The sequence below is a fragment of the Coenobita brevimanus genome, chromosome 87 (genome assembly GCF_032717465.1).
Source record: "Coenobita brevimanus isolate Jiangsu-jjx chromosome 87, ASM3271746v2, whole genome shotgun sequence".
Taxonomy (NCBI): Eukaryota; Metazoa; Arthropoda; class Malacostraca; order Decapoda; family Coenobitidae; genus Coenobita; species Coenobita brevimanus.
In genome coordinates, this window is record NC_137040.1 from 25,035,270 (window position 1) to 25,047,769 (window position 12,500).

The 12,500-nt window shown below is 38.2% G+C and overlaps 1 protein-coding gene across 1 annotated transcript in view; it reads right to left on the bottom strand.

The window, feature by feature from the left end:
• The window catches only part of CARPB (Carbonic anhydrase-related protein B), a 161,118-nt gene that overhangs the window by 12,338 nt on the left and 136,280 nt on the right, over positions 1-12,500 (bottom strand). The window contains exon 9 of the mRNA XM_080280964.1: positions 11,553-11,595. Coding sequence (XP_080137090.1) covers positions 11,553-11,595 — 43 coding nt within the window. The remainder of the gene's footprint in view (positions 1-11,552; positions 11,596-12,500) is intronic.

The window sequence follows — 12,500 nt, forward strand, 5'->3', positions numbered from 1 at the left end:
GTGGATGTACTCTTGAATGGGGTGAATGTACCCTTGAATGGGGTGGATGTACTCTTGAATGGGGTGAATGTACCCTTGAATGGGGTGGATGTACTCTTGAATGGGGTGAATGTACCCTTGAATGGGGTGGATGTACTCTTGAATGGGGTGGATGTACTCTTGAATGGGGTGAATGTACCCTTGAATGGGGTGGATGTACTCTTGAATGGGGTGGATGTACTCTTAAATGGGGTAAATGTACTTTTGAATGGGGTGGATGTACTCTTGAATGGGGTTAGTGTAGTCTTGAATGATGTCGATTTACTCTTGAATGGGGTGGATGTACTCTTGAATGGGGTGGACAGACTCTTGAATGGGGTGGATGTATTCTTGAATGGGGTGGATGTACTCTTGAATGGGGTGGATGTACTCTTGAATGGGGTGGATGTACTCTTGAATGGGGTGGATGTACTCTTGAATGGGGTGGATGTACTCTTGAATGGGGTGGACAGACTCTTGAATGGGGTGGATGTATTCTTGAATGGGGTGGATGTACTCTTGAATGGGGTGGATGTACTCTTGAATGATGTCGATGTACTCTTGAATGGGGTGGATGTACTCTTGAATGATGTCGGTACTTATGAATGGGGTGGATAAACTCTTGAATGATGTCGATGTACTCTTGAATGGGGTGGATGTACTCTTGAATGATGTCGATGTACTCTTGAATGGGGTGCATGTACTCTTGAATGGGGTCGATACACTGTTTGCATATTGCCCTTGTACTCAAATGGGTGATTGTACTCTTGAATGTAGCTGTTGTACTCTTGATTACGATGCTGTCCTCTTGAATAAAGTAGTGTACTCTTGGTTATATCTGTTGTACTCTTTAAAGAAGTGGTGTAGGGCACTCTTATTGGGATGGGTGTGATAACAAGAGATAGATAACGAAGCATTTTAATACATCACTGAAAAGACCTGATTTTTTCCCTCCAACTCTGGACATTAACTAGGCGGCCCTTTCCCTAAGGCCTGTGTATCATCCTAAGTGTCCCAAACCTTCACATGTCACCACACCGACGCTAACACCCACCGTCCATACTGAATACACCCCGGGCTTGTCTCATTTAGGGCTGGTGTATTGGTATCAGATGGGGTGTTTGGATATCGATGCAGACTAACACTATAATCTGTCCAACTGAGAAATTAAAATCCCAATTGAGGTTGAAGCTCCTATGGTTAACCCCTTGGTGCTATAAACGCTTTGGGTGTTATGCTCAGGCTAACAACAGACGATTTCAGACGATTTTGTTCAGCTGAGGATTCCTAGATGTCATAGGCTTAACCTTTTCAGTATGGTACCGTATTCTTATGTTTAATTCTACCTGCCATCAGACTATTTTGTTAAGTTTCTGCCTAACTCAGACGATTTTATTTATCTGGCTACGTCCTTACGATTTTATTCAGCTTCTGCCTACCTCTAGACGATTTTATTCGGCTTCTGTCTACCTCCAGACGATTTTATTCAGCTTAGTGGAGACTTGTAGTGAAAGGAAGGCTGTATCTGACCTCTCCATTTCGAAAAGCCCCTGAGCTAAATAAAATTGTTTGAAAATAGAATAATATTAGAATGACTTTCCTGTACTGAAGAGATTTGGAACTAGTGAGAGGTAGAAGGAATTGTCTACCTTCTCTAGTATGAAAGTCTAGAGCTAAATAGAATTGCTTGAAAATACCTAGAATGATGCTAGAATGGCGTCCTGCCACTGAAGAGGAACAAAGCTATCCTGAAAACTGCCTTGAATTGTTATTGGCTCTCTTGTCGACCATCTCCGTGTTGAAAATGAGACGCCAAAACACACTCAAAGGTACCCAAATGTAGCGAAAAAATAAAAACAAAGGAGGGATGGATTGTGGGTAAGTGAAAGACCAGGTGGAATTTTATTGAGTTCTGGAAGAGGAGGTTGGAATGTTATATGTGCGTTTTATTTCGGAGTTTTTCCTTTTTTAGTTAAACCAAAGACTTCATGGCAGATCACTCGAGCGACCATTGGAAATTTGTCAGAAAAGTTGTAGTGTGTGTGTGTGTGTGTGTGTGTGTGTGTGTGTGTGTGTGTGTGTATGTGTGGACGTTGTAAAGGCACTGTACGTTATTTCCGCTTAATATTGTTAAAAAGATACCTAAGAATTGCAATCGTACCGTCGGAATTTTGTGTTTGCTTCTGGGAGTAATGTCAGGGCTTCTCTTATTGCATTATCCTGTACTTAACTTTTCCTAGCATCTGTTTTCGATGGACTGATAAAAAAAATACAAGAAAGGGGGATTTTGAGGTGTTTCGTACCCTCTAATGCTCGTGCCTCCTCGTCCGGGGTGTTATGGCGTCTGGGGTAATGGTGGAGGCTGTTTTCATGCACTATATTGGCGTTTTAGTGGGGCCTGTTATGTGATCAAGGTTGGCAAGTGCAGAGGTGGCCCAGTGGGAATATTTGATTAGGGTAATATTGCGTTTTTCTGCCTGATGCGGGACGTCTTAAGGCTCTGTTTGGTGTTTTAGCGAAAGTTCATGGAATGCGTTTGGCCCATTGTTCGCTGTTTTTATTATTATTATTATTATTATTATTGTTTTATTAGGCGTTTGAAATCCCACTTGAGAGAGGTTCCTGCCCGTAGCGGTGTTCCTTTTCTGTTGTGTACCATATAGTGCTTTTTGTTGCTGAAGTTGACGTTTTGGCCGTATAAAGAAATTGGTGGAATTGCTGTCAACCCTATTATTATTATTATTATTATTATTATTTCTCTTTTTCTTTTCTTCTTCTTCTTCTTCTTCTTCCTCCTCCTCCTCCTCCTCCTCCTTCTTCTTCTTTTTCTTCTTCTTCTTCTTCTGATTATTATTATTATTATTATTATTATTATTACCACTACTACGACTACTACTTTGCGTGCTGAAATGTTTGGCAGTATATCAGTAGTTTAATTTAGTACTATAATATCAGTAATATAAAATCAATAGTAAAATCTCGGGCGGCGAGGAGGGGAAGGGGAACTGAATTTTTTGAAGTTCCGCAGCGAGTTTCTGTAGCAGTGTAACAGTAACAGAATTTTTCGTTTTTTCTTAGTGTTCTGTTTGGTGATGACGTTTTCTTTTTTCTTTGATATTTACTCTTGATTTTTTACTTTGATATTCATGTTTTGATTTTCACTTTAATGTTCACTCTTCTTTTTTTTTTTTTTTACTCTGATATTCATTCTTTTGTTTTTTCACTTTGATGATCACCCTAATTTCCATTTTACTTTGATGTTCTTTGTTTTTTATTTACTTTGATATTCACTTTTTTTTCAGTTTGATGTTCACTATTTTTTTCATCCTTGTTTTGTTCTTCACTTTGATATTCAGTCTTCTTGTGTTGTTAGGTGAATGGTAATTTTATAAGGAAAGACAGAATTACAGACAATCAGTATTATAAAGAACTTGGACATAGGAAACTTTATATATAATTGCTGTCTTATATACTGTTCACTTAAGCTTGATAGTAAAGTCCATATTAGTAGTGTAAGTAAAGATTCAAATATAAAAAAGACTTATACAGCAACTTAAGCCCAAAGAACTTAATAAATATGAGCCCACTTTCTTCTCCTCCTCCTCTCTCTGGAATAAGTTTGCGCATTTTGGTTTCCCACGCCCCCTGCTATTGACACAACGGCCTTTTTCCATTACGAAATTATTTTACGATGGAGCCCCCCGTTTTCCGACCATCTGAAAGCGCCACAGAAGCTTTTAGACTCGGTAAGTGTGGCGAAGTACGTGGATTTGCTTGCTTTGGCCATTGAAGTCTTGGTGTGGAGGTGTTTTTCTGGTGTTTTTTTAGGTGTTTGGATTACAGGGTCATTGTTTTTATTGGTGTTTTTTTTGGTTTAGATGGTTTAGATTTTTTTTTTTTTTAATGTTTATGCAAGTTTTGGGATTCTTGCTTTTTTTTTTTTTACCTGTTTATTTTCTCTGGTTTATGACTCACTCTCTCTCTCTCTCTCTCTCTCTCTCTCTCTCTCTCAGATGTACGAAATGCATGAATGTATAATCTGCTCTGTAAAACGCACACACACACACACACACACACACACACACACACACACACACACACACACACACACACACTACCTACCGCAATGCTTGAACTTATAAAAAATGCATACACCCACACAAGTACACAGTCGCCGAAAATTTACGCACACAGCCACACGCAGATAAGATGACGTTACATTTTCAAGAACGCACACAGGTTTACACGTGCACATGGAGCCAAATATGTACACTAGCGGTATGTACACGACACTACTGTTATGTGCACTTCTACTTTACACATGTACTACTGAGGTGACACTTCTGCTTCTCCACATATAGTACTTAAGTGCCGCCCTCTTTGTAAGTATGGGTGTACATCATTACATCTGGTTGTACATACACTGGGAAGTACTTAAACACACACACACACACACACACACACACACACACACACACACACACACACACACACACACACACACACACACACTAGTTACGACAGAGAACTACACACATGTAAGTATGCTAACACAGTTGAGGTATGGACATTTCTGCGCACACAAATATACTCAGGGACGCACACAAACGTACGTATATGTTGTCTACCTCATTTTTGTATGATGAAGTATACTTATATAAACACACACACACACACACACACACACACACACACACACACACACACACACACACACACATACATTTGTACAACCATAGTTAAGAACTTCCATGTAAAACACCTACACGCCCAAAAAAACACGCACACATACATGCACACATACAGTACATACATACATGTATACAAAACTCAGTGAAGTAATATTCACGTGCCAACTACACATACACATAAACTCACACGGTCAAATAAGCACATAAACACACACACACACACACACACACACACACACACACACACACACACACACAGCTAACATGGACACCCAGTAACAGGCAGACAAACAGACAGATAGACGGGAAACAGACAGTTATCAAGTCCTCTGTCCCCGTCACACACACACACACACACACACACACACACACACACACACACACACACACACACACACACACACACACACACACACACACACACACACACACACACACACACAGTCTCACACGTACATACACATACACGTACATACACATACACACGACGAGATAAACACGAAGCGAGTAAGAAGTGGCTAACAGAACATACTGAAATTTTTTGACAATGTGAACCTGAGAAAATACTTGACAAAAAAAAAAAAGAAAAAAAAAAAACATTGAAGTATTGCAAAGTTATAGTGAAGCTCTTAGTGTGTTCTGATAATTTTCTCCACAAGATAAAGCTAGAAATAAAGATAACTTAAAATCTATGTTAACATTAGGCCAGCTGAATCACACAATCTTGAGTATTTAGGAAAAGTGACTGAATGCTGGAGGTCCAGTTTTCGTCTGAGTTAAGCGAAAATATTTAAACATTTTTCTTGTCGTTTTCCGAATACAAAAAAATATAAGAATATACTTTGGTTTAGTTATTTTGTTTTTGAGCCTGAATTTCTTTTTTGGTGTGTAGATTATTTGTACATTAATTGAACACTTATTCAAATTGGCCGAATGATTATTATTATTATTATTTTTGTGCAAATCGGATTTTTTGGGGTATTTGAGCTCGATGTATTGTCATTATAGACGGGATAATTTTTAATATAATTTTTTAATGCTGATTTTGACTGAGGAGAAAAAGGATGAAAATTATTGTTACATGGTCATTTTGATTTTCCTGATAATTGTGGCCAACAAAACGATGATTAAATGAACGAAAGCTTAATTTTTTTTTGTAATAATTTGTCAAAGAAGATTGAACATTAAGAATAAAATCGTAGATAATTTTTATTAAGAAGAAGAAGGATAAAAACTGTAGAAAATGAAATGCTGGCACTTTTTTCTATTTCTGATAATTTTGGCAAAGAAGAGAATAATTGCGTGGAGTAAAGTTCTGTTGCCAGTTCTTTTCTCGCTTCCTGATCACGTCTTGACACACAGAGGGACCAGGCACGCCCTTGGGTGGGTGAGGGCTGCTGGGCTGGTGTGAGGGCTGGGCTGGGCTGGGCTGGGCTACTCACCTGGTCATGGGTCTCCTGGGCTCGACTGTAAAGTTGTGGGCTGCAGGGGTGGGTCGTGGGCAAGATGTAGCTAATGTGAGTATGCATGTGGGGGGCTTCTGACAACATCATAATTTTCAAAAGCTAGCTAAGACTTGTGCTGGCTGCTTCAACTGGCTCCTATAGTCCGTTTTTAGTCCCTTGGCGAAGGTGCCCCGCCCCTCTGGTTGTCTAATGGGCTGGCTGATATACTGACGTAGAAGGTAATGCAAAAAGTCTGCTGAATTTTGTGATTGGTTTCTCGATTATAACTGTAGTGACGGTAATATTGAAACTGTTCCTTAGCTTGTAACTTATTTTTTTTGTATATATAACAGTGAGAAAATTAATGCTACAACTCTCTTATATTTCAAGTGACTTTTCGAAATATGACTAGGAGAGGTAATATTACAATTCTGTCTATTTGGGGGGGTGACTGGATCTCTAATTACAACTTTTAGGAAGGTAATACTGCAGATCCTCAATTCGTTGCTTTATAGCTGGTTAATTTTCTGATATAACTAAGGAGGAAAATGCTACTCTGTTGCTCTTCCTTATTATTCAGGTAATTGGTTTTCTGTTATAACTCAGAGGAAGGTGTTGCTGTAATTCTTTTTAATCAATTTGCAGTATATATCATGTATAACTGAGGAAAAGTTACTACCAAACCTCTCTTTTTCAGTTGTGTTATGTGACTGGCATAATTATGAGGAAGATAATGGTATATGAAGTAAAATGGTATATTTTAATTGCATTTTATATGAGGGACGGGTAGTGCTGTATCTCTTTCACTTTAAAATTACTATTCCTTAAATATTTTCCATCACAGATCTTTTAATTTTATCCTTCTGTGTCACTTTCAAGCTCACATCACCATCTAGAATACGTATATAAACTTCATGGTACAGGAAAATGGGTTGCCGAATATGCATAATGCCGTAAATATAAGTAAAAAAAAAAAATTGTAGTAAATATTGGCATCTGTGACCACTCAAGGATCAACCAATCACGGCTCAGCATTTCAAATTGGGGGCGTGGTCAGGTTTTGCCAAGTAAAGATGAACGGACAATAGGAAGCAGGTACTAGTTGGTGATATATATTTGGGTGTCATCTGTTCCTAGAGGTTATATATATATATATATATTTTTTGAAAGCAGAACGTGATTTTTTTTGTACCTTTTGACTAACAAGACCTCGACTAGCAAAATCAAAAGTGTTCTATCAACTGGTGAAGCAGAGATGTGAAGGCTACTAAGGTTGAGTTTATTCAGTTTTCAAACACATACAGATATGGCAAAGTCAGATATGTTGCATGTATGTACAAACGTATATATATTTTAGCCTGGGTTGGGAGGCTTGTCAAGTTTGTAACGTGGATTTATATTGATTGTTTCCAGGTCATGTAAACTGGTTTTATGTCCAGTCTGTGAAGTGGATTTACACTGAATTTTTCCGGGTTATGTAAGCTGGAATTTATATTTTTTGTATTATTGTTATTTGTGATCTGTATATATATATACCGATGTACATAGTTTTCATGCCCCTAGTAGGTGAAGGTAAATATATGAGGTTAGATAACACAGCCGTCATGCCCCCTAGAGGTGGAAATATGAAGTAAATCTAGTGACAGCCTGTTTCTCTTGTAAGTAGTGAGAGTGAGTGTTGTGGCTTCATCATCACACTCTACTGTTCACTCTAGCGCCGTGAAGCGTGACGAGCCAACATGCTAAGCGAGTGGCGCGTGCAACACTAGGCTGCTCAAGTCATTCTACCTCTACTGGCACAACTTGCAACAACCCTTTCGGTGCGAGGATGTCTTAAAATTAGGCTTTGGGGATACCTTAACGCCACTGCCTCAGCGATTTATGCTGATAGGTGTAACAGGAAAAATAAATCCCCAAAAGAGAGGTCCTATAAGGCTTTCTATGCCTTGGCCATAATTTAGATAGCATGGAAGCCAACGTAACACCTCATCCTAAGCGATTTATCCTGCACATTAAGCCACAGTATCATCATATATGTTTTAATGCAAACTGTGTCTTATCAGAAAGAAGGAAATATCATACGAGAGATGGTAAGGTGCATTATGGAGAGTAAATCACTAAGGAAATGGTGGTAGGGAGGCTTCTGTGCCCTAGCCTAGTCTGTTTGTTAAATGCTTCGTAGTGAATTGGTTAGAAGAAATAATTATAACCCATTCAGTACGATGCCTTATTTAATTCATGCTTATTTTATTATTATTATTATTATTTTTTTACTAATTTTTTCCCCTTACTTAGCTTAGACATCCCTCGCAGTGAAGGGGTTGCGACAATACCCCGATTCCCCACACAAACAGACCACTAATCTAGGTAAACTTAGGACATAGAAACACACACAAAATTAAAAACACTAAAGTAAAACACGGAAACCAGAAAAACAAATAATAAAACTCACAAACACGTCTATGGAGGAAAAAAGAAAAAAAATCCACGAGAGGTTCAGAAAATGTCTCGATCCCACAGAAAACGGGAACGTGAGTATGGGTAACTAAGGAAATATAGATTTTTTTTTTTTTTAATAGTTCTTTCATCTGAACTTGGCCCAATTTCGTCCTTTTGCAGTATATTTCACATAAATCAATGGCCGGAAAAAAAACACTGACTTTACAATCTTTCCATAGCTCTTCTTCGTGACTAGTACCATATTCCAGTGTTAATCTTTTGTTACTACTCAGCATTCAAGATGGAGGGATGGGAATTTTGGGCCAAATTGAAGTGACAAGGGTATAGTAGGTCAGTAGGAAGCTAGAAGAGCAGGGCAAGTAAATATATTGGGCAGCATGTTTTTCTTTTCATTTTCTTGGTCTTTTTCGTCCTTTATTTATTATTATTATTATTATTATTTCAATTTCACTACACTGGAGTCATTAGATTTGTTCATACTGTGTCTAGAATTATTTTAAATGCTCCATAGTAACTTTAAATGCTCCGGAATTACCCTAAATGTCCAAAATTATTTCCATTGCCACTGAAAGGCTGTAAATGCTCCAGAAATGCTTTAAATGTTTCAGAAATGCATTAAATGCTCCAGAACGGCTTTAAATGCTCCAGAAAGGCCTTAAATGCTCCAGAAAAGCTTTAAATGCTCCAGAACGGCTTTAAATACTCTAGACTGACTTTAAATGATTCAGACTAATGTTAAATGCTCCAGACTGGTTTTGAATGATCCCGAATAACTTTAAATGCTCTAGAATGACTGAATGACCTCTTGAATGCAGGGATATAATCGTAAATGCTGGGGAATATCTGTAAAGGCTCGGGAATAAACTGTAAATGCTAGAGAATAACTAAGTGCTGGGGAATAACTATCACTGCTCGAGAATAACTTAATATGCTCTATACTAGGTTTTAAACAAGTGCTGTATGCCTCGTCGAAATCCAAGAGGGTCAAAAATGTACAGACACAGAGGCAGACAACGCTTACTCGCCTATTATTACTGATGCTCTCTGTAGCCGTCCCATCCAGCCCCAGAAATAAGAGGTTGGACAGAGGTACCTTATACGGTTTGGTGAATGCCCTCGTGTGTTGAGGCCAATTTATATTCCTGTAGCTGTTAGGCGTTTTCTTCAATTTCATCTGCCCTTTCAAGCCTTTAAGATGTAATGACGCCACTGGGGAGGCTTGGCTACTGATTCTCGATATTTAGAAGCACCTGGGTGAATTTGTGAAGTTTGTGGAGTGTTTGGAAGAGACTGTACGTAAGGAGAAATTGTTAGATTTTTATTTTATCTGAGGAACGTTTTGTCATTCAGAAACGTTTGCAAAAGATTGTATTTAAGGAACATTGGCGAAAGATCTTAATTTTACTTCAGGAACGTTTGCCATTTAGAAACGTTTGTAACAGATTACAATTTAGGAGCAACGGTGATCTTAATTTTAATAGAGGAACGTTTGCAACTTAGGAACGTTTGATGAAGATGGTATTTCAGGAGCACGGCAAAAAATAATATACTCGTAAAGGAACATGGGTAAAGGATTTTAATTTGACTTGAAAAGAAATTGCTCCTTAGAAACGTTTAATGAAGATGATATTTAGGGAGCATGGCCAAAAGAACTGAATGTTACTTGAGAAACGTTGGCCTGTGAGGATCGTTTGTGAAAGGTAATATTTAGGGAGCACTGGCCGAATAACTGTACTTGAGAAACGTTTGTTGATATTATTTAGGAAGCATTGGCAGAAGACCTTAATGTTACTTGAAAAACCTTTGCCAGCGAAGAACGTTTGCAGAAGAATAATATTTAAGAAGCATTGGCAAAAGATCTTAATTTTATTCTAGGAACGATTGCCAAAGGTTATATATATCTAGAACATCTATATCAATTTACTATACATAATTTTGGAGTATTTTTTATATAATTTCTGTACTGTTACATAAATACTGAGTTATCCGGTGCAAGAGTGTGTATTTGAGGATTTTCATAGCCAGCGCAGCTTGACATTTACCTTGTGATTAAGCATTTGCCATTCTGATGTATGCAAAGGTGGAAGCTGCTTCGGTGGATTGCGTTTTTATTTTTGTGCCTGAATTTCATAAGAAAGAGAGAGAGAGAGAGAGAGAGAGAGAGAGAGAGAGAGAGAGTTATCCCCACACCACGATTTCTTATGTTTACAGGTTTTTCTTGCACACGATTCTATTCAATGCAAGAAAAAAAACTCGTGCTGAAGGGGTTAATGAAGGGTATATTTAACCCTTCCAGTTCGAAAAGTCTTAAGCTGAAGAAAATCGTCTGAAAATAACAAAACTAAAGGACGTCATCGCAGTGAAGGGGTTTTGTAACGCTGAGGGTGACGAAGACAATGCAAGATCGCTTATGTGACGTTTGAAAGATTTGTTTTCGTACGAGGAGAGAGAGAGAGAGAGAGAGAGAGATGTAGGAGGAAATATTAAGGAAAAAAAGTTTATATGGAGAGAAATAATAAGATCAGAAGAAATGCCAAAAAAAAAAAAAAAAGGTAAGAGAAAATGAGAAAGTAGAGAAAATTTTGAGGAGGAGAGAAGAATAAAACGAAAACTAATGAGATAAAAAGAAAACTATAATAAAAAAGAGATAGCCAGAAATGTTCCTGAAACGATCTTGCCTTAATCTTGTCACATTTTTTTACATAATGAAAAGTAAATAAATCCACACTTTAAACAAAACCGAAGAGGAACGACACTGAAGAAAAAGAAAGACATATAATAAATAATATCCTTAAACACACGTAAATTAATTTAAAAAAATCCCAAAACACATATATATATATCAGAACACACGAAATAAAAATCTCTGAACACATTAGAAAAACTTAACACACAAAATTGGAATATCTTTTTTTATGTATAATTTAGAGACACCCACCTTTGTAATAGGCTTCCCTGTGCATGGTAGGGCAGTTTCCTCCCTGTGGAGAGAAAAATAGGCACGTTAGGATGGAGGGAATGCAGGAAAGGAGAGACGAGAGTGAGAGGGAGGGATGGGAGGGAAGGAAGTGTGAGTGCGGAGGAAGGAAGAGAGATTGTGAATGTGGAGAGAAAAGGAGACATGTCAGGATGAAGGGAAGGAGGGAGGGAAAATATGGGAGGGAAGTAGGGAGAGGAAGGTTGAATATGAGAAGGAATGATGGAGAGGAGGAGGAGGAGGAGGAGGAGAGATGAACGTCACATTATTCCCGTATTTCAGAGACTCATCTTTAATTGTGAGAGAAAAATAAGAGAAAAAATAAGCACTACACCGACACAGGAGCCTATCATGGGAGTATATGAAACCCCACAGAGAGAGAAAGGAGAGACAAGGGAGCATCGCGGGAGGGGAATCCGATCTCACTACCGGGGTATTCGATCCTCCTTTTATAGTCTCGGATTCCACTTCCTGATTCTGGCTGGCTGATGGGATTTTGTTTATGTAATGGGTTTGGATATCGTATGGCCGGACCGATTAACCCTTTCTTCTCGAGGATATCGTTTTTTTGCCCTCAGATTAAGCCCTTCAATCCGAGAACGTGTATTTTCTTGTTTTTATGCTACCAGACGATTGTATTAAGATTTTTAAAAGACGGCACATAATTAAGGGCTTATTGAAGGCTGTGTCCAACCCCTCCAGTTCTAGACTCTCTCTCTCTCTCTCTCTCTCTCTCTCTCTAAGTGCATGGGAATTTCTATAATGGCCATGAAATTATATCCGATTAAAATAAATATCGCGCGGAAGGATTTAGGTTTTTATTTATTTATCTTTTTTTTTTTTTGTGAAGAGGTTAAGCTGATTATATTCACAGTTTTTTTTTTTTTTTTTTTAGAGAGAGAGAGAGAG